Consider the following 23,220-nt stretch of genomic DNA (forward strand, 5'->3'; position numbering starts at 1 on the left):
TCAGGGAAAAAATGAAGACATTGGAATGGGCTGTCAAGGGAGGTGGTGGCATCACCATCCCTGGATGCGCTCAAGAAACAACTGCACAAAGTTCAGCTTAGGTGGTGCCATGGTTTAGCTGATGTTGGGTCATAGGTTGGACTCCGTGATCGCAGAGGTGTTTTCCCAACTAAACGATTCTGCGGCTCCCAGCCACAGCTTCGCAGCCGAGCGCCACACTGCACTGCCCGCCCGCTTTACGGGCAGGGCCGAGCTCAGCCCGGCCCCGCCGCGGCCCCGCCCTCAGCCCGCTCTCTCCGCGGCCATGGAGGCGGCAATCCAGCCCCGGGGCGGGGGCGGATGGCTGCCACCGATCCGGCCCCGGCAGGGCGGGGTTTGCCGTCTCCTCCTCCCTCCCGCCTGCTTTTCCCCTAGTTATGGCGTCCCCAGCTCTGACCTTCGTCCGGAGCTTGTGCTGGCGGGCGCCCTGCGGGACAAGGTGAGTGTCGATCTCTTCAGGGCTGCCCGCCGGGGCTGGGAGGGTGCCCGTGCCGGGGGGTGCCCGTGCCCGTGCCCGTGCCCGTGCCCGTGCCCGTGCCCGTGCCGGGGGGTGCCTGTGCCCATGTCGGTGCTGGGCAGCCCCAGCTGCCTCCCGCCGGGGCTCGGTGTGCGGAGCAGGAGCTTCCCTGCCCGCTCCGCTGGTGCACCGGGCCAGGCGCCGCTCTAGTCCCAAAAATGGGGGAGGTCGCTTTCTGCTAAGATCGGGCACCCCTCCGGCCGTACAAACCGCCTTTGAGTGTTTGAACACAGCGTCGGAGTGGGAAATCTGTGTTTGATGCCTTCCTGACGCGAATATTTCACCAGCAGAAAAGTTGTTGGCTAGGCTGGGGGGGAGGTATCCAAGATGTTTGGGCCTTTTCTTCTTTTCTGTGTTATATTTTATCAGTCGCATAGATCACATGATCATAAATGGTTTGAGTTATAAGGGACCTTAGAGTTCATCGAATTCCAGCTTTGGACCAGGTTACTCAGAGCAAGCCTGCCCTTGACAAAACCAAGCTTAATTGTGTGTCCAGCTAATTAGGTCTTCTTGCTAAGACTGTTCTGACTTTCCAAATAATCAGTATCTTCTACACCTTTATTTATTCCATTTTGTCTTTAAGCTGTTTCCAAGTAAAGTTTCATGGGCAGGAGCGTGTGGTACAGCACCTGTGCACCTTCAGGGTTAGCTGGGCAGTGGGAAGCAGAAAGGATGGCTTTAGTTGCAATTGCACTTGGAATTGTGTGATACACATTTTTGTTGAAAACAGCTAAATAAGCTGTGAAGTTGCTTGTATATGTTGCTTGTAAAGTTGCTTGTATATGAATAAGAACCACAAAGTATGTCACTTGATAGAGTTTCCTCTTCCTATCAAAAATTGCTCAATACTCAATAAAAAGCAAGGTGTGTTAAATATACTTGGTAAACAAGTTCCTAAATAGAATAGTGAAGCAGACATCATCATACCAATAGATTTAAAGATGTGTGATACTCTGATTGGTAACAACATTTAGATTTGACTGTTACAGTGCACACTTTCATAAGTGAGATGCTTTTACTCCAATATCCAAGTAATGTCTGTTAGGCATGAGTGCATCTTAACCAGAAGACTGTAAGACATTTATGCATTAAATTGTAATATTTTTCACCCAAAACTTTGTAAGAAGTTATTTGAACATCCTAAGACAGAGGAAGAAACAAAGAGAATTAAATGACTTCTGCCCTCATTTCAAAAAAAAGAATTCTCTAGGCAAGCTTTCTCAGCTAAATCATATTAATTTAATGTAGCTAACTTGTTACAATGAGAGTGAGGGAAAGCAGTTCTAAATTGAGAAAACATGTAAAAGACTGACCTGCTGATCAGTGTTAGGCTGGTGGAAGCAGACGTATTTGAAATGGCCTGATTCTGTATGAAACAGCAGTTCATAAATCAGTATTAATAATGGCTTCATGTTTTTAGCATTTAATCAGATATAATAAAGAAAAGTAGTGCAATTTTTAATGCTGGAACACTAGAAAGTTGAGCTTTATTTTTTATATTAGCAGTATGCAAGCAGAATTTTGTCAAAGACACTGGCAACATTGCTGTGCCAGTGAATTTAGACTGCAAGAAGTGCTGCCTAATCTTGGAAAAAGAAGTCATATCCTTGGAACACTGAAAGAGAAAGACTTGTACAAATATAAAGGCAAATGCAAGATTTCCTCTTACTTTGTTTTGGTTTGTTACTTTTTCTAAATAAGACATTCATAATTCTTTCAGACACAGAATTGTACGTTCCACAGGTCTTCTTGTCCTGCTCTGTTGCAGTATATAATATTTCAAGTTTAAATTCATCTGAGGAGAGGGGATACTGGCACAAATGCACGTTCAGAAGAGTCTTACTGGGGCTGTAAGCATTTGACAGTCTTTGCATTCAGATCTTTGAGGTTGGAGGCCCCTCTGCATTCAGATCTTTGCCATGAAACTTTCATGGGAGCACTATTAAATGCTGGTCTTTAAGTGAAGTGAATTGAAAGCCAGTTAATTTTTTCTTATACTGTTGGCTTCTCCTTGCTCTGCAGCCTTGTTGGTCTCTCCCTGTGCAAGGAGTACTTCCTGCTCACAGTAAATATCTACTACAGTATCTGGTTTTCAGCTTGGGAGGCAGCACTCTTTAAGAGTTCAAGTTCACTTCCATCTGTCTCCTGAGCAGCATTCCAAATCTCTTCTCGGCATCCTCTCATCATCTCATGACAAAACATCTGGATGCTTACAGCCCACCCACATGGCAGGAGCTCAGGTGTTCCAGCATGATACACAACAGTACTTATTAAATTTCTGCAGTCTTTTTGTACTTCTGCCTGGGAGTTAATTGATCCTGCTCCCTGAATTGCTTGCTCTTTACTTGGTAGTGCAGTTGTATTTGTTAGTTGTTATATCAAACACCCTTTAACAGATTTATGGCAAAGCAGGACATTATAGCCCTTCCATCTTTTCCTTTACCTCTCTCTGATTACAGACCTGTAGATCCACAGAAAAAGGCTATGGCTCTTTTCTGCCTTGTCTCCCACTGAACCAGTCAGATGTAAAGTCCTGGGTCTTCAGGGCCCAAAGGCTTTGCTTTGCCATGAAATGGTGCTTTTATGAAGAAACACTGCACTGAGAGCAGAGGAGGAACTGATCTCTTGCAGCTGAGAGATTGTTTCTTGCTTCATCAAGTGACTGTGATCAGAGGCCTCCTTCAATTAGTAGTTCAGTATTCCAGGTCATTCCCTAAAAAGACTTTTTGATTGCTGTTAATGATGTATCACCTGCATCACAGGATTTTGTTCGCTTCTTTTTAATATCTGAGGAGCACATAAATACATTTTCCCACTGCTACAGACATGCAGTAAAGTTTCCTGCATTTGAGGAGATTCCAGCACAGAGGACATGTAAGCCTTGCCATCAAGTCCCTCTTTGAGCCTACTGCCACTCTGGAGGTGACCAGTAAGTCTGGTGGTATCCCCTTTTCCATTCTGTTTCATTTTTCTGGGTTTGGCCATGAGGACCTAACTGGCCTCAGACAGAGAGAGTCTGCCTTGTATTCTTGTGGTGGGAAATGTCTAGTCCTTTCTGTCAATCCTATTCAGATGGTTGTGGTTGGGTATGGACGTACAAATTTTAGGAGCTTTGTTCTGATGTTCTCATGCTGGCTGAGCAAAGAGGGCACTATTGCTTCTTCACCCATTTTCCCCCCACCAGGCTCTATTTCTGTATTGTAGCAGCTTTCTTTTTCTTTCTTACTGTCTACTGTCATCCCTAATCTGTTGCCTTCGTTGGGGGAGAAACGAAGGCAAGTGGCGACCTGGTTAGAGCGGGCCACGGCGAACACACACACATACACTTTTACAATCCCAGTCGCCAGACAAATCACTCGCTACACTGATGCAGTCGACGGTGAAATGCGTTTATTTCTCGGCAAACGCCGGCTTAAGTAACTTCGATACAGCTGTGATTGGCTAATGCCATGGAGAGGGCGGGGCCTAACTCCTCGTGTATAACGATGTCTTCTGAACGAACTTTCTAGCTCACCACATTTCCCCCCTCTCCATGACCGATTAAGCCTTCGCAACTGTGCTAAACTGATGTTAGTAACAACTCGTGAAACATATTAGTAACAACACGTGAACTATTTTAAACGTCAAAATGCAATCGCAACTTGGTTATAACTTATCCAGGCTAACAATGAAAAGGGAACCGAACATTAACACAGGTACAACAACTGCAACTAGTCCCACTAGGGTGAACACATGGGTGGTAAACAGGGCTGTTGGGTAAACAGGGGAATTGAACTGGTTTCATTGCCGGAGCGTTTGGCCGTGACGCTGGAACTTGTCTTCGAGTTCTTTGCTTGGCCGATGAAGCAGGTTTGGCAACGACAGAACACCGAAGCACGAAGATGGAACGCGAGGCTGATGAGATGGATCACGGCGGTGAACCTGTCAAAAGAAACTCAGAGATTTCGTTAGTTTCATCGGTTTTGTTAGACAGCACGGGCTTTATGGATTTTAATGGGCACCACTTGATGACGTCATCATTTTTTACTGCTGCGTACCCTCTGCCCATTACAACTAGCTTCCATCGTTTCTTTAGCATAGGAAGCTTCTGCTGTCTCCAGAGCAGTCACTGCTTCAGAGGTTAGCTCCAGTTCACTTGCTGTGGTGTCATCACTCACATTCTTTCTAGTCTCTGGCACTGTCTTAGCAGTGCATCCTCCACAGTAACACTCAGTTCGGCTGCTTTCTGAATTTCTTTCTCTTCTCTTGCCTGCTCAATGCACTCGTCAGAGCAGCAGATATCCATGATGGTGATCTCTCCTCAATGCTGCTCACTACCTTTTCTTCTTCCACAACGGTAACAGCAACTGCATGTACCAGCCCTTCAGATCCTTACTCCATCCTCAGGGTCTCCTCTAACTTTTCTGCTCTCTCTTCCTCTGAGGTTTGTTCTCTCATTGCTTCAGCATCTTTCACTCATTGGGCTTCCGTCTTTTCCTGTTCTGCTGCTTCATACTCCGATAAAGGAACAACAGCTGGAATATCAGAATGTTCTTCAGCTGTTTCTGCCATGTCTTCTCTTGCTTGTTACCTGCAGCTGAGTCCGCACACCAGGGCACTGGCAAAGGAATTCTCGCATGTGTGGGTGCACTCCTGCCTGGACTGCTGGATGGGGACCCGGTGCCCCTCCAGGAGGAGCGCCCGCAGTCCTGGCGCGAGAAGAAGCTGATGGAGGGACTGCTGCGTGGATGGGAGCTAGATGTTCTTCTTCTGTGACTGGCTGGTTCGATGCCCAGATGCCTTGGGGCAAATCTCCTGTCTTTCTCCCCGCTTCTTTTCCCTGTGTTTTTTGGGTATTTTTTTTTTTTGGGTTTTTTTTTTTTTTTTTGACTTTTAAAAATAACATTGCCCACTTTATTTTGAACTTCCACGCTATTGGGGCGAACGATGAAGAAATTAATTCTTTTCTTTACGTTTCAGTAGTGCTACAGGTTTGGTTTCACCGCGAAGGGTGGGAAGCAGCAGCAGCTCGTGTTTACGGAGCTGCGGCACCAACCTGGGCCAGGGCTGTGGGGTGTGAGGAATCCCCCATTCCTCCCGACGGGCTGGGAGCGGGGGGCTCTCCCTCCGCCACCTTCCCATCCTCTTCAGAGGTGCCCTCCGCCGCCTGGAACAGCTCCTCGGTGAGGGCGGCAATGCGGGACAGCGCCTCTTCCCTCAGCAGCTCCCGCAGCAGCGCTTCCACAGCCTCCACCCGCGGCCCCACCATGGCCCCTCATGTTTGTCACTGCCCGTGTGTGAGGCGCGAGAAAGCTCTTGGCCCCGCCCCTCGCCCTCAGGCTCGGCGTCATCTTGTGACGTGTAGAGCAGCGGTTGTTTTTTTTTTTTTTTTTTTTTTTTTTTTAAAAACTTCTTCAGGGCTTGCCTCTTTAAAAATGCCCTGAGACTCACATATTTTCTTGCAGTCTGGCGACCGATTAGTAGCTGGATTGGGGGTTGAGATAAGGGACTGGGGCCGTGAGCGGTTGTCAGTTTTCGACCCCGCACGATCACCAGACGCAGACTGAGTGGCGGCCACCTCCACTTTCGGTGTGATTTTTAAACAGTCTCGGGCTGCTCTCCAAGTTTCCCGTTTCAACAATGCTCCCTCCAGAGCCCTTACAACTCCTCCCCAGCTCTCCAAACGTTTACCAGAGCTGGAGACAATCACGTTGTTAGCACAGGCGTTAGTACACTCCCTCCAGCACCCTGAATGCAGGGTGTCTGTGGTACGGTCTGTCGCCCTCAATTTTAACAACTGCATGATTACGTAATCAAAATTCCTTGATTTGCATTGGATGCCACATTGCCTATGCAATTGGGAAACTACCTTGCCAAGCGCATCCATTTCTTGGCGGTACATGAGCGTCCTCACCGTCGGGGTCAGATCCAACTGCCTCGACCGCCCACCTCTTCCAGCGCGAGTCCCGTCACCCGGATCGCCCTCAGCCGCGTGTATCGGGGGCTATTCCCTCACCCGAACACCTGGGGGCGATCCCGGGTTTCGGCACCACTATGTTGCCTTCGTTGGGGGAGAAACGAAGGCAAGTGGCGACCTGGTTAGAGCGGGCCACAGCGAACACACACACATACACTTTTACAATCCCAGTCGCCGGACAAATCACTCGCTACACTGATGCAGTCGACGGTGAAATGCGTTTATTTCTCGGCAAACGCCGGCTTAAGTAACTTTAGTACAGCTGTGATTGGCTAACGCCATGGAGAGGGCGGGGCCTAACTCCTCGTGTATAACGATGTCTTCTGAACGAACTTTCTAGCTCACCACTCTAATCCAATTCCCTTTGCAAGGAGGAAGACTGCATTTTTGTAGTGTTGCTCTCAAGTAATAGATCAGACTATATTCTTAAAAACCCTGTTTGCAAACATTCCTGGATCTCCTTGGGGTCTGTACCAAAACCTCTGGTGCTGGCAGTAGAAGCTGCTTCTATGCCTGAAACTTTCCTTCCAGATGTAGGTGAGTTGGGTCTTGTTTCTCTGCTGATCTCAGTGAGGTGTAGGCAGCAGATGACCTGCAGCCTCCTGATCACCTGCTTGTTAACTTCCCCACTCACTAGCAGTTGAATGGGAATGCAACCTGGGTCACTGACATGGGAAATGTGTCCACATACAAGCGTTGTGTCTTATCCACAGTACAAAACAGACCCTGATCATACACTAGGGAGGCCTTGGGGAGTATGTTTTTTACTCCCTGATGCTGTTTTACACAGGCTCTTGCATTTTGGTTTCTGACTCTTGAAAGTTGTGCCTCTTGGTGCTGAATTTCAGGCTGCACTAGTGTGCCTTGCTCAGCTCTTCACTATTCCCTATCAACCAACATCTTCTGTGACAGATTTCCGTTTGTCAGCTCTCCTTGGCTTGTGCTGGATTCTGCAGTGCTCAGGTATTCTGCTCTGCTCCTCCTGCTCAAGATAGTGATGATTATCTTTGCAAGCTTGCCTTTGGTAGGTCAGATCTGTAGTTCTAGTTGGTGTCTGTGATCTAAGTTATGTGGGTCACAGACCCTTGCCTGGCCAGCAGAAAAGCAAGCAGAGCACATATCTGCCTTGATTTTAAACCTGTTTTCTCCCTAAGCTTTTCTGTCTTGGTGCAAGTCAGTTTAGGAAGTTTAGAGAGCTCATCATATTTTCCTACCTTTTAAGTAGTAAATTTTTTTTGTTCTATCTATTAAAGAAGCCACCTTCTTTCCTTTCTTGAAACCTTGTGCCATTTGACTTTTGCAGCAAGTTTTTTCCAAATTCTGGTAAAATCAAACTCCCCTGGCATTTGCAAGATAACTTCCGGAGTCTTTCAGAAAGGTTCTTCATACCACCAATAGATCTTGAATTTCTCTTTTGCTTTAAGGGGCAGTATTCTGAAACATAGCCATTGGAATAAACTAATCCACTGTGTTTTGAATATTGGGCTTAACTAGTCAAAGGAATGAACAACAAAATGAACAACTAAATCTCTTAATGGGAGGCTTTCTCTGCAAACACTCATGCTAATCTTGTTTGCTCATGCTGGTTTGCCAAGACAACTTAAAAGACAAAAGGTAGGGGTGAGATGATTGGATAGTTTTCCTGAAAAGTGTGTTTGTAAACTTATGTCCTTTTTAAGCACACTATTAAATTGGAAATACACACAACACAGCAGTTAAAAATCAACCAAATGTAATCCATAGCAGCAAGCTATGTGAAATTGAGCTGGATTTCACAGTTCATAGCTAATATCAAGCCAAAGTGTCTGGAAGTCCTGAGGATGGATTGTTGTGGAACACAGCTTTCTGAACAATCCCAGTTCTCTAGGACTCTCTTCATATGTGAGATGCTGCATCTTTGTTCTTTTCTGGTTTCTTTCCAGTATGACCGTGTCTCTTGTACTATGGAACTTAGGACTGGATACAGTGATCCAGATGTCACCTTATCAGTGTTGAGAAGAAGAGATTTTTTTCTTAATTGTGAATAAAAATTCTTTACTGAGGATTAGAAATATTGTGTTGTATGGGTTCTTTGCTGATTGTTTGGCCCTCCAAAAGAGTGGCTAATGTTTTTCTGGTAAGGTGTTTTGATAATATTTTTTCTGGTATAAGGTCTGGTGTAAGAGTTACGTAGCTTGTAGAATGGCCAATAATTCTTTAATAATTTGGTCCTTAGTAGCTAACCATTATACAGGGTAATTTTTAAAATTTCAAATATGCTGTCATTTCATACCATGATATGCATACTTGCTTACTGCTTCAAACATGTCAGTATAGTAGTCAGCCTGTTTCTAAAACAAAGGAATCTGTTTGGTTTTGTGTTGATTTTCTTAATTGCCAGTACGATGCCAAATGAAAAGCAGTTTTATTCAGAGGAAGAACTTCCAAGTTACATGGGTTGTCCACCTCTTTCCCAGATCAATAATTCTATATGATCTCTACAATGATAGCAGAAGCCAGTTTGACTCTGCCTGTGTTGCATCCCCACTTATAACTGGCACAATTCAACACAATCTTCTGACCTATTGTCCCACTTTAAAGGGACAGTATTACCAGGAAAAGGAAATTCAGGAACTCGCAGGCACAAAAAAAGGTATAGGTTGGGAATAACAGTTCTTTACTGATATATTTATAAGACAAACAAAAACAGCATCAGCTATATGAAAGAGAAAAAAAAAAACAGTGACAGAACAGAACGGAATTCTGTCCCAGTCCCTTTTTCAGTCACCGATGGCTCTCCAATGGAGCAGGGCAGGCGGCTTCTCAGTCGCGGCTGCTGCAGGGGCAGGGGAGGGGGCCAGGTGGCCTCACCGCCCCAGGTGGAAGAAAGGGCGAGGAAGGAATTCTGCTCACCGTGGGCGTCCCAGTTCCCAGTTGTTCAGAGGAAGCAGGAAGCTTTAGCAGTCCAAATCCAAGAAGCCTGATCCCAACAGGAGAAAAGGAACCTCTCTCCTCGAGTTCGGCTGTCGAGCTGTGAGAGTTCTCCTACCCCCAGTGTCCTCTTACTTGCGGAAAAACAAAAGCAGGACTCCACCTTTCCCTAATGGAGCTATCAGGTTGCTTCAGCTAGTCCTTTGTCTCCAGCTCTTAACGGCTAATAGGAGAGCCATCCCGGCTAGCTTAACATTATAATGGGAAAAATTTCTAAACCTGGCCAACCCACAACACCTATGTCTTGGGAGGTGCTGCTTTAGGTGCAGTCTTCTAAATGCTATAATTTAAGCTTTTTACACTTTTTTCAGATTATCAGATTTTTGTTGAGTAAATTGCCCCAGGTCTTTAAAGACAGCCTGTTGGTCTGTTTCATTGTGGGTGCTGGAAATACTGACAAAACTACAAGCAGTGTGCTACTTTGTGTTTAGACCTAAAGTGTTTGATTCTAAGCTGACTGAAATAGATCTAGACTTCGGCAGGATAAGCCATTGGCAAATACTGCTTTGTTACTGTTCAGTATTCTTTTTTTCCACCCCTGTTGTATCTAGGTGTCATGGATTCAGGAGATGAAGCAAACCTCAGACAAAATTTTTGTTTCCTTTCACGGATTCAGCTGCACTATGAGAAGTATCAGGTGCCCTGATGTGGGTGGGAGCTGCAGGAGCTGTTTGTATCCTTGTCAAGAAACCTGCCTATGTTGACCATAAACCATTAATATTAAAATATGTTTTCTACCTCTCTGTACAGCCAACAAGATTTGTCCCTGCAAGCCAAATCAAAATGGCTTTTTCTATTCTCCATTAGCAGCAAAATGATTTTGAGTATTTGTTCATAACTTTTTAAGTTATGTATTTGAGTTTGCTGCTCTCCAAATGCTGCAATAAACTCTCAATGATTTTCAATAAATGTCATATGTATGAGTATTGCCACTCTGTATTTTTTCTGCTAATGTTCCTGTTTTTAACTTTGAAATGTGTTTCAGAGGTTATCCATAAACCTTCCTGCTTTTAGAGATGTCTTACATGGACTGAGCACACACAGGAGGTTCTCTTATGCCTTCACCATGTCTAGTCAACTTAAGTCTGCTGGAATGAGAGAGTTCTTGTGGAGATTTCAGGAGATGATTCTAGTGTCCCTCCCAGCAGCTGGGATGGGAGCATAAATAAAATAAAATTGTGTGTATATAGAGCACAAAGATCAGACCATTTCATGTCTCAGTGAATGGTAATCTAGAGCTTTCATTCTTAGCTATTCTTTGATATTGAAAAAGAAACTATCAAGCACAGCTGAGCCACTTGCACTAAACAACAGTGATTCAGCACTTCAATTTGCCAATAGACACATAATTATCCTCTAGTTTTTATATGTCAAAACAGTGTAGAAGTGTAAAATGGTAAAAACTGATAAGGATTTATACCCCAAACTTATGTTTAGAACAACTTTTGAAACATTCTAATGTAAAGGGGAAAATAATTTTACTTTAATTTCTTTGTTTGTTAAAGGAGAAGGAAGTAAATTGTTTATAGAGTATTTGAACTGATGTTTTCAACCAGTTAGATACATTGGAAATATGAGAACACTAGGAACATTCTTATTGCCTGAATGCAATAAATTTCAGTTACTCCATGCTGTGGTATAGTGGGGTATTACCAGGGACTGTGCTATTGGAACAGGAAGGGATAGTTGTTTCCTTATATCTTGGGGATTTTTTTTTTTAGGAAGGCTGGAATTCTGTCTACTGAGTCATCATGGTGTTGCCATGGTTAATAAAACTTGGTATTTCGCCACTTTAAGTAGTATGAGGAAAGCTCTTATATTGCTGTATAAGTGCTCAGGCTATGTAAAAAAAATTGTGAGCTCTTTGGTTTCAGTGGAATATAACTAATGGTGTGATGAATGATTACTTGGGGAACCTGCAGATTAAAATTTTCTAGTAATTTTTATGTTAACAGCATAGACAATAGCTTCTTCTTGTCAGCAAAATAAAGTGAAGTACAACTTTAAATTTATTGCATGCAGAAAATACTGCCAGTGATATGGAAAATGATAAATGTTATTTTCCTGGTTACCAAGGAAGCGTGGTACTGCTAATGTTTTGCTCATTGTCATTATTTGATAATTAAACTTTTTTTTTTTTAATCTTGTTAGAGATTCTGATATGAGGGCTTGGGGGAGGATGAGAGAAGTTGATGTGTCAGGTTAAATTTTCTTTTTCAGATGGTTCACTCAGTTTTCTGGTAGTTACAGTTTAAATATAGTTTTCTATTCCCCTCACACTCATCATTTCCTCACAGTTGCTACAATTGCTAGTGGTGACAAACTGTCCCACCAGCTCTGCTCTTGTGCCCCTTGATGTAGCTGAACTAATGATCCAAAGTTGCTATTCCTTCTCCAGATCCCTTTTTCCCTCCAGGGAGAAAAATCAGGATAATTTTAAGGGAGGATCAAAACAGAGAAGTGCTGCTGAAATAAGGGGAATGAAGCCTGGAGCTGGTTGAAGTGGTACTATCCAGGCACCAGTGGGCAAGGACTGCCCCAGTGACCTTGGCAGGGAGCACGCGTGGTTCCTTGCTGTGGATGGATGTGTCCCCAGAGCAGGAGGACAGGGAGCAAGGAGCTCTCATTTGGCTGCTCTCCTCCTGTGTGACCTCAGAGCAGCCTCTAAGAGCAGCACTTGCTGGTGCTGGGGCAGGTGAAGCTCTTGGGGTAGGTTTTAGGCTCCTGAACCTTGTAGAAAAATTGGAGGTCTGGCTGGCACCTGCAAATCAGGTGTTGGCTGGACCAGGAAACATGTGCTGTCTCTTATTTGCAGGGATTCAGGAGAGGCATGCAATCAGAAGGTTGTTTTAGGTTATAACCAAACACTGAGTGCCTTGAGCTTTGTGGGAATTGATTGCTTTGTGTCATAACTTAAAAAAACCAATAAGAAACAACCTATACAACCCTTTAAACAGCAACAGCAAACCAGTATTTAATTTAATTTCCTCTTAAGATGGAAAGAACACAAACAGAAATAGTGCCACTTTATGATGCTGTAAAACTTTGTGACTGGGAAATGGCAGATGGTGATTACCGTGCCCTTTGCTGTTCTGCATGAGGAACGTGTGGAAGGAGCAATGGAAAAATGACAGCACCTTGAGATAGTGATCATGGCAAAGCAGGGATGTTGTACACATGATCTGAAGTATTACACATAATGGACAAAGGATGATGTGGGATTCATCCAAGTGACAGTTGCATGTGCTTCTTACTTCTGTCTAACAACACTTCCTGCTCTTTTTCTTGCTTGTCTCCCTAAAACTACTTAAAATAATGTAAAATGAGTGTTTTCCGTTTCTGTCAAGAGTTTTAAACCCATGTGTATCTAGCACCACCCTCTGCTTTTAATCCTAATAGGAGTTTTGTCTGCTTTTCTATGTGCTTTATTTCCTCGAGATCTACGAATGTTTAAAAGAAAACTTGTATAAGTAAATGGAAGATGGATTTCAGGTACATCTGTCCCTTTCTTTTGCTGAGTCTGTCTGATGTTTGCTATGCAAAGAGATCTTTTGACTTCTCCTGAATCTGTATGAGGAAACTGCTATGTTGCTTTAAAAGTTAGAAAGTGAGCAGTTAGTATTTTACAAAACATTGGCATTTTAAATTCTTTTGAAGTCCTTATGCAAGTGACAGAACTACACCAAAGTGAGAGGCCTACCTTTAACAGGCTTTGCAGTCTTTTTGTGAATAATATAAACAGTGACAAATTACTTTCAGTGTAATTGCAGTCCTAAATTTAAGGGGCATTTGAGTGTTTAGTGGGGTAAGAGACACTGAAGTGAACAGATAGTGAATAGGATCTTGGACGAGCCTCCAAGATATCCTGAGCAATTGAGTGGCAACAGAGAGATGTCTGAACCAAGGCAATAAATATGAAATTATTGTCAGCCTGGATGTTTCAGGTTTGGACAGTGATGTCCCGGATTTATTTCTTTTTTCAGAGTGTACACCTTGCGAAGTCCCCAGTGACTGGTGTTGCAGGAGAGCACAGGCATTTGTCATGGACTCAGACTGCACTGCCAAGTTGTGACTCCTCTTGCTTCTGTCTCTCTGGTGGGAGCTAGCTTTTTACCCAGCTGGGGGAGGTTGCCCAGCCCTCGCCACTCTTCTGTGGGTGCCACTACAGCCAAGGTAATTTGTAGCAGTGGGGCAGTGGCAGCTAATTGGCCACAGGGTGCAGGGCAATAAGCAGGAAGCTTTGTTAAGGAAATGATTTCACTTTGTTGCAGTTAGTAGATGAGAAATTAAAATACAGAGGGGTTTTTGATTGCCTTTCCTAGGCTTCTTTTTCTGCATGGATTAAAAGCTTGCATGTCAGGTTCCAGACTCTCTGCCTGCCTTACATGGTTTCCTCAAAGTCTTGCGTGACCGCTGAAGTCAGGCATGGATTCACTCAGTGAGTGACTACGAAGGACTCAGTGTCACAGCAAGGAAGCAGCAGATGGAGGAAGCAAGTTGTTGCACACTGTACTGCAGCAGCCTCTCCTGTTCCTCTGTCCTTGGACTGTGGCATGGCACCACTGTTCAGTGCCAGAGGTGGCAGCGCTGCTGTGTGTGCTGAGAGGTGTCATCTCCTCACTCTGTGTGATCTGCTTGGGATGGAGAAACTTTCTTACTGCTGTTCATGTGTGCCTCTGAAGAATGAAGTCCTGCCCAAGATGAATTAGTTGTGAAATAATTTAATTTTTCCTTTGTGTTTTCATCTTTTGTTGTTATTTTAATAGAGAAATCATAGTAATCAGGTTAGCCTTAGCATGTTGAGAATTGATGAGCATCTCTGATGTGTAGGAAATGTTTGTAGAGATCAGAAGGCAGAAGGAATGGGGTGAATCATCAATGTCCTGCAGAGAATTGAGTTACAAGCAGCAAGGAAGAATGAAAGATAAAAGGCCTTTTCTTAACAACAGACTTTAATGAACACCTAGGTTGCACAATTTCCTATTGCAAATCAAATCAGTAGGTAAGGAGGAAAAGAAGAATGAAAGATGAATTATTTGAAGTGGATAGGTAACAGTTTTACCCAAACATTTAACTAAGAAGCAAAAAAGTAAATATAACCAAACAGCAAAGTTCCTCTGAACCAGGACTTACTGAAAGATCATTTTAGTTTTCCCTAGCCAAATTATTTTGATTCACCTAATTGTTTTCTCATCCTCTTCTAACTTGTCTGCTTTGCATTCTTAATAAGGAAGAGAAGTATGACCTGCTAAATGCAGAGAAACTCAAACTGAATCAGTCTTAACCATAAATGCGTGTACATACCTTCAGACCAGCTGCTCTGTCATCCTCCTCTCCCCAGCTGGTCATCCTCAACTTTTGTTAATTTGTGATCACTATCAAATTGCATATAAAAGAGATTCTTAAAGCCTTTTTATGATACTGACCACAGCCAGGCTGGAGTGAAATCCAGATTGTCAAACATGCTGTAAACCCAAATCTCCATTTTTAAACATGGAATCTACCTCAGTCACTGCCTAGACTGACAAGAAAATTTGTAGAGATATATGCATCTTCTTGGGAGCAGTTGCATTCCAGTAGTTCCAAAGATGCCTAGCAAAATTGGAGGGAAAAAAAAGCCAAACCAAAACAAACAACTGCTCTTCCTGCACTCTCGTTTCTTCTTTCTGGAAATGTGACTTTAAAAACACATTTGGGAATAGGAACTGAAAGTGTCATGTTCTGGGACTCCAGGATAGAGTAATGAAAGAGATGCAATGTTAAAAATCTTGTATCTGTTTCCATTTAGGTGCCCTTTTTCCTGTTGAAGGTGTTTTGTATTTTTTTGATGCTGGAAGTGGAGTCCACAAGTTGGCTAAATAACCTCCTGGCTATTTAAGGGATGAACTCATGAAACTCAGACTGAGTCTTCTGAACACACTAACTTGGATGTTGGTTACAGTGAGAGTTGTTTACCCCATGTTTGTCTGGGTGCGCTGCTGTCTTAAAAAAGGCTTACAGGTGATCAGCTTAAGTAAAATGACCTTCTGTTCCTGCAACCTTTTCTGATTAGCCTATTCCATTTTTTTTATTGTTCAGATAGGTTTCTTGCTACTGGCATAAGATTTTGACGCAAATTTTGAAATCCTTTCACTTCTGAAGAAATTCTGTGTATAACAAAAAATATTCTTTCCATGTCTGTCATTCAGACTTGTTATCTCCAAGATATCAGAACTTGGAATTTATTTAAAAAGAAGGGTTGTAATAGGACATAAAACCAGTAGGTCTTACAAATATTTTTACATATCAATCCACATAAAATGGAAGAGAAATAAAATTAATGGGGAGCAGTTCACATTCTTCACACGTTCTGCCTGCAACTTTTAGGCTTTCATCAGAAAATAATTTTTCTTTAAGAAATAAGAGCAAAGAGGATATTTTTGAGGTAGGCAGTAGAACATCTTTTAAATTCTCATTAGGCGTGTATAAAAAGGCAGAATTTCCATGATTTTTAAATGATTGTCCTGTAACTTAAATATTAACATTAAATTGATTAAGCATTCTGTCAGTCTCCATTTGAAATACTCATTAATTTTTCAAATGAGACTGAATATAGTCTATCATATATATGAAGGTCTAACATGACAGGCATGTCTGTAAGTTAGAATAGGGAAAGTTTTTTCTTTTTACTAGAATAAAGAAGGTTCATACATAAACTGCAAACATTTTAAAAATAATAACAATGCTTAACATATATTGCAATTTAACAACAAAAAAACCCCCTGTGACAACACGCTTTTGCCCTCTTGAAATAGATTAAAATTGTAAGACTTCTTGGCTTTTGATTCCAATCTTTACTGAAGTAAACCTGCTTTTATGGAGTATTATAGAATTGGCTAGGTTTGCTACTTCTGGGGGAGGTTTTGATGGAACTGCCTTTTTCAGGTGAGAGGTTATTCTCCCAGAATATTTTAACTGCCTTTTTTTTCTCAAGTGTCTACAAGCTGGTTTACTGACAGTCCCTTTTCCAAAGTACAGTAATTTCACGACCATAAGGCGCGCTGGACTATAAGGCTCACCCCCTGGGAGACGGCAAAATTCGCAACTTTGTAGATCAGATAAGGCGCACCGGACTATAAGGCACACTTTTTTTTTTGCAGTGAGGCTCTGCCCCCAGCTCCCTCCGCACGGTTGCTGGCTGAGGCCCTGCCTCAACTCGGCAGCCATTGGCCCCCGGGCCCGCCTGTACCTGGCAGGAGGGGCGCCGTGGGCCCCCAGGCCCACCTGTAACCGGCGGGGCTGGGGCATGTCCGCCGCCCCTCCATGCCGCCTCTCCAGGGCCGGGGGGCGCCTCTGGAGGGGCGGCTCCGCCTCCACGGTGCCGGGGGGTGCCTGTGTAGGGGCGGCTCTGCCTCCATGGGGCCAGGGCATGCCTCTGGAGGGGCGGCTCCACCTGCACGGGGTCAGGGCGTGCCCACCTCCACTCCACCCCGCCTCCACCTGGCAGCCGTGGCCCTGCCGGTTTCCCCCGTGGCTCGCAGCTCTCACTTCTGGGTAGGCAAATTTTTTGAACTTTGTCCATCAGATAAGGTGCACCGGACTATAAGGCACACTTCCGGGTTCCGGGGAAAATTTTAGTCAAAAGGGTGCGCCTTATAGTCGTGAAATTACTGTACATTTTGAAATTAGTCTTCACTTGTGCTGCCCAGAAAGAAGAACCAGAATTTCAAATTTAAATGCTTCTAGGTAGAAGCACGCACACTTGAAAAGATCATGAAGAGCAGACAGGCTGCATACTCATCTTAATTCATGGATATATAAAGCTGCTAATCTTAGAACGATTTTGGTTGGAAAGGGCCTTTGAGATCATCAAGTCCAATCATTAACCCAGTACTGCTATCTCCCACCACTAAACCATGTTCCCAGATGCCACATAGACACATCTTTTAAATACCTCCTGGCATGCTGACTCCACCACTTCCCTGGGCAACCTGTTCCAATGCCTGACTACCTGTCTGGATATTAGGAAGATTTTGCCAATCTAAACTTCCACTGGTGGAACTAGAACCTGTTCCCTCTCATCTGTCACTTGTTACTTGTGAGAAGAGGCTGACCCCCATGTGGCTACAGCCTCCTTTCAGACAGCTGTAGAGACTGCAAGGTCCCTCTGAGCATCCTTTTCTCCAGGCTGAAAAACCCCAGGTTCCTCAGCTGCCCCTCATAGGATTTGTGCTCCAGACCCTTTGCCAGCTTTGTTCCCTTCTTTGGACGCATTCTGGCACCAAAATGTCTATCTTGTAGTGAGGGGCCCAGAACTGAATGCATTATTCAAGGTGCTGAGTACAAGGAGATGAAACTTAAATAATTAATAAAAATTAATAACTTCCAAAGGTTAATTATATCACAGCAAAAGCAAACTTCTAAAGCAACTTCCTTGTGACTTTTAATGTCGTTGTTGTTGTTGTTTTGATTAGTGTTGTATGTAATGTTTCACATTTACTTTAAATGTCTTAAAAAGCAGTGCATTTGTTTCTCCTCTAGTCTTTCACAAAAATCAAGTAATGGGATTTTTTCCCCCCACTTATTCCCAGGCCAACACAAGCTGTTTGTGTTCCAGCAATTCACCTGCACATGACTGCAGCCACCATGCAGGTCAGCGAGAAGGACTTCCAAAAAGCTCAGGAACAGCTGAAGCTTTTGAAAAAGGATCCTGGGAATGAAACTAAGTTGAAACTGTATGCCCTGTTTAAACAGGTAGGCTTGACTTGACTTTTGTTTGGGAAGGAGCATTTATAACCTGAGGGGATGGGCCTATAAAATTTATTTAAAATACACGCTGTTCAAATGTATTGTGTGTTAACAGGCTCTTCATTTTATGTGCTCAGATTGTGTTCCTGAAATGTCAGTCCCTTAAAATGCCTAAATTCTGAGGGAAACCAAACTTGTTTTTTCATGCTTTGAGTAGAAACCTTTATTCAAAGAAATAGAGCAAAATTACATCCATTGTGTGGTGCCTTCCATATAATAATATTGATTCACCTTTGGAAAGTGGCTTATGCCTAAGAAAAAAAGAGTAGTCTGAATGCTTCCTCTTAAATTTCTTGTATGTGTAGTCATCTGGGCCTATAGTATAATGGTGTTGACATTTGAAAGTTGATTTCTGGGGCTTTTTCTTCTCTTTTTTTTTTTTTTTTTTTTTAGTATGGTCATTGTAGGTTTTGTTTGGGGTCTTTTGTTTGTTTATTTTGAATTCAAGGAACTATTCCTCCACAATTTGAGTGAAGGTCATTCTTTACCACAGCATGACAGGAGACCTTTGCAGAAATAGCTTTATGTCTGTAGCAAGGCTTGTACTGGTATTTTGGGAAGTATTTGTGGATCAGGATTGACTGCAGGGTCAGTACAGGCTGTGGCTTGTTATGTTGAGAAAGGCAATCAGTAATTCACTTACAAAAACCTTAAAGACAGCTGATGGTTCCAGGTAGCTTTATAGATTAGTAATAGTAACCTCATAAATGTTTCCTTCCCTTCCTTCCCTTCCTTCCCTTCCTTCCCTTCCTTCCCTTCCTTCCCTCCCACTTGAAATATTTCTTTCCAATAGTTTATTTTTCTTCAGAAAAACTAATTATAGAATACTTCAGGGTAGCTCAGACCCTTGCAGTTCAGCTGGTCCAAGGCCCTTGCTCATAGCAGGGCCAGCTTTGAAGTGAGATCCAAATTACAGTAAATTCACGAATACAAGCCACACTGAGTATAAGCCGCATCTCTGGGTGTTGGCAAATATTTCGGTTTTTGTCCATAGATAAGCCGCACCCGAATATAAGCCGCTCTGTCGTTCGCAGCGAGGACCCGCGTGCAATTAGTAACAGAACCACGGGAGGGCGGGGTTTACTGGCTGAGCTAAGGCTGTGCAGGCTCGGCCCGCTAGGGGCTGCTGACGGGGCCAGGTGGCCCAGCCCGGTGCTGCCGCTCGGGGCCGGCCGCCACTGCCACTGGGCTTGGTCACCCCGGGTCGGCACTGCCCCGCGGTGGCAGGCAGGGACGGAGCTTCCCCCGCTCCTGCGGCAGCGGCGGCGGGCGGGGACGGAGCTTTCCCGCGCCCGTGGCGCCAGTGGCGGGCGCAGACAAAGCACCCCGCCTCCTCCCCGAGCTGCGGCAATGGCTGCACGGGGCTCCCGTTGGCTCCCCGGGCCGCGGCAATGGCGACGCGCACTTCCCCCCCACCCGGGCCGCGGCAATGGCTGCGCAGGGCTCCCGTCGGCTCCCGGAGCCGCGGCAATGGCGGCGCCCCCTCCCCCGTCGGCTCCCTGGGCCGCGGCAATGGCGGCGCAGGGCCCCCATCGGCTCCCCGGGCCGCGGCAATGGCGGCGCACCCGCCCCCCCCCCCCCCCCCCTCCCCTGGGCTGCGGCAGAGGAGGAAAGAGAGCTCTCCCGCCTCTCTCCCCGCCCCACGTGCTGCCTGCAGGGAGCCAGGGCAACACGGTAACACTGTAACAATTGTGAAATGCCGGCTTTTACTGGCCGGTGCTTGGCTCGGCGCCCTGGCTGGCACGTCTGGGGTTGTAAATGTCAGAAAATTATTCACATATTAGCCGCCCCCGACTATTAGCCGCACTTCCGGGTTTCCACCAAAATTTTTGTCAAATTGCTGTGGCTTGTATTTGTGAAATTACTGTAATAGATCCTATTCAATTGGTCTTTTCACATAAGTCTTTAATATTCTTTATAAGTATAAAATTTCCACAGTTTTTGAGGCAGGAGAGCTTGACATGGGTGAGTATTTTGGAAACAGTCTCTCATATTGTTTAGGTGCTTCTGGAAGCCCAATACAGTATTAGAAATAGCAGACACTGAAAACCTCATGATACGTGAATTCTCAGAATATTTTCATGAATTCTCAGAATATTTTCCAACCAGTATGCCTTCTCTCTCAGAGCTGAATTCTGATCTGTATCCTGATCAGATAAGTATTCAGAACAGTCATCATCTTTTCTACCAAATCATCTGAATTTTGATTAAAGGTTTAAATAAGTCTGTTTCTCTCTCTTTTCAGGCTACTGAAGGTCCCTGCAATGCTCCAAAACCAGGTATGCTGGACTTCGTCAAGAAAGCTAAGTGGGATGCATGGAACTCTCTTGGCAGTTTGTCTAAGGTGACAAAACCCATAATTTCACTGAGATACTCTGTAGATTACTCTACCTTGAAGTGTCTGGTCTTTAAGTGAGTGGCTGATCACTAAAAATATTACATGCTAGTTGAGCATCTCTGCTTCAGCCATAAGAATGTTTCCTACTGTATTCCTCAATCATTTCACTGCTTCAGTGTTTGGAGATTTTTTTTTTTTAGTGTGTAAGCCTAGTTCTACATTATTAATGCTAGTTTGTATCTGAGTAAGTGGTATTATGTGGTGACTTTCAGTGGAAATAGTGGTTTTTTTGCATTATGGTATTCTGCTCTTCTCTCTAAGAAAGATGGATTGAGCTTCTCAGTTCTTACAACAAAACACAAATCTCTGAATCCAGCATATTCATACCTTTGCCATTTTAAAAAGTCTCTTATGCTGTTGAATAAAAGACTAGAAAAAAATGGTGTGTTGAGAGCCTCTCTTCATTCTTCTTTCTCAATATACCTTGATATTTTTAGTATCTTTCATAACCTTTAGAGAAGTCAAGTGAAGCAAGCAGGGAGAATAAAGATGCAGAGATGCATAAGCATTCCTTTTTCATGCAGGCTTTAGTAAGTCTGACTGCATAGAGCTGCCATGGTTTCCTCAGCTGCTATTAAATGAAGGAAACAAGCTTTACAAATCAGCTGTGTCAGTGCTGCACTAGGCCTGATGCACAGTAGTAGTTGCTGAGCTCAATCAAAAAGTTTCTTTAATATAGGAGAAGGTGGTTGTATTTTTTTTTTTAAGAAAACACAGTTGCATAATTTCAGGAATATAAGATACTGTTTTGCTTTGGGTTTTTTGGGGTGCGTTTTGGTCTTTTGTTTAGTTTGGGGTTTTAAGGTTATTTTTGAGAGGGCCCTGCAGCTTTTAGGAGTATCAAGAAATACTTAAGGAAGAGAATCGGCTCCTCAGGTTAGAGTGGAGAGTGAATAGACAATTTCATGTGCTACTCATTATGGATTGTAGAATTGTTTGGAGTATATTATCCTTTCAAGCCAATAATTTATAACAACCAAGTTCTTGATTTTTTTTAAATTGCTGCTTACTTTAGAAATAGAGAGACAGGATTCTTTAGGCTTCTTTATGTTGTATTAGTTCTAAATGAAAACTATTGTCTTCAAGCAGTTTTAAAGTGCCATGGGATCCATTTCAATGCTCTTAATTTCAGCAAGACATATTCTAAAATAAAAACTTTTGTTGGAGGAATGTCTGACTGGAAAGCAGAGACATAGGATCCATAGAAATGTGTAAAATGCTGGGAATATGACAGAGGTCTCTCTGGTAATCTTAATCATGGATGGGGGCACTATTCCAGCAAAATAAGTGTCATCATACCAGCATCTATGCACTTTTATTTTGTAAATCTATTGCTGCTGCCTTTAAGGTGGCTTGAAGCATGTTCTACAGTGCTCAAATACATGTTCCTCTCCTTCCTAACTGGTATATATTACTATGGAGATTTTAATTTTCTTTTGTCCTGAAGCAGTCACATTCCCCTCCCCCTCTACTCAGGTACCCATTTTATTAGTACTATAACTGATTTCAGTTTTAGCTTTTCATAGTCTTACGTGTGATATTTTCTTCTTACTTTTTAGGGTTTTTTTTCTTTTTTTCCCCTTTTTTTTTTCCCCCTATTTTTAGTATATTTTCTTTTCTTGCAGGATGATGCCAGACAGAAATATGCAGAACTTGTCTCAAGTCTGGTCTCTGCAGAATCTGCTAGCCAGAAGAAAGAGGCTTCTCCAGAAGAGGGCAGACATGATGGCTATGAAACATTAATAGTTACTACCAAAAACAATATCACAAAGATAATGTTTAACAGACCTGATAGGAAAAATGCCATCAACCATCAGGTAAAGAAATGAACTTGGGAGTATTAATGATTTTTTTTTTCTTTCTAGACAAGCTACTTTAGTCTTTAAAGAGTCCTTACTACAAGTTCAACAGAACTGACTGAAGCATGGTGATGTGAACTTTGTGAGGGATCCAACAACAACATAAGGAAAAAAATCCAGTACAAAATGATATAATTCAGCTAAAACTTTACAGATTAGGTTTTACTGTATCTCTTGATTTCTTTCAAAATTAATAGATGAGATTATAGTCTATACTAAATTAAAATGGCAAACTGCTGGGAAGACTGGCCTGTGTTTTGGATGCAAGATTTGACTGCAATGCTGAGTATAACAAAGCATTTGTGCAGCCTTTGGCTCAGCATTGCTGCATGTGTATGTAGGTGATGTTCTGTTTCCCAGAGTTATCTTCATGAGTAAGTCCATCCTGTTGGAAGCATCACAATCATCCTGGTTTACAACTGCAGAGATACCAGAGCAGGGTCTTCATCCCACTGCTGCCAGTTCTTTAGTATTTTATTTTGTCCACTTAAACTGCTGTATTGAAATGTCTGTTTCACATCAGTACTTGTTTTTCCAAAGGACCTTATTTTGTCTTTTAGCTTTGCACTGCAAGTTTTGAGTCTTGCAAGTGTGTGTCTTTATGGTCAGAAGTATTTCACATGTAATACCAAACTTTCTGTGCACGACAAACTTTTCAGTACTTAAAAGGATCATAACTAATCTGTCTCTT

At 43.4% G+C, this 23,220-nt stretch overlaps 1 protein-coding gene across 5 annotated transcripts in view; it reads left to right on the plus strand.

Annotated features, from left to right (window-relative positions):
* Positions 1-340: 340 nt before the first annotated feature.
* The window catches only part of ECI2 (enoyl-CoA delta isomerase 2), a 31,058-nt gene continuing 8,178 nt past the window's right edge, over positions 341-23,220 (plus strand). Inside the window, exons 1-6 of one of the 5 annotated variants that reach the window (XM_033073147.2) lie at positions 393-478; positions 13,469-13,658; positions 15,274-15,485; positions 18,056-18,218; positions 20,518-20,616; positions 22,296-22,487. In XM_033073147.2, coding sequence (XP_032929038.1) covers positions 18,096-18,218; positions 20,518-20,616; positions 22,296-22,487 — 414 coding nt within the window. In that variant the 5' untranslated portion in view covers positions 393-478; positions 13,469-13,658; positions 15,274-15,485; positions 18,056-18,095. Of the gene's footprint in view, positions 479-13,468; positions 13,659-15,273; positions 15,486-18,055; positions 18,219-20,517; positions 20,617-22,295; positions 22,488-23,220 lie in introns of all 5 variants that reach the window. The other 4 variants (XM_033073137.2, XM_033073156.2, XM_033073127.1 and 1 more) reach the window with 4 other exon arrangements.

Source organism: Catharus ustulatus, chromosome 1 (assembly GCF_009819885.2).
Source record: "Catharus ustulatus isolate bCatUst1 chromosome 1, bCatUst1.pri.v2, whole genome shotgun sequence".
Taxonomy (NCBI): domain Eukaryota; kingdom Metazoa; phylum Chordata; class Aves; order Passeriformes; family Turdidae; genus Catharus; species Catharus ustulatus.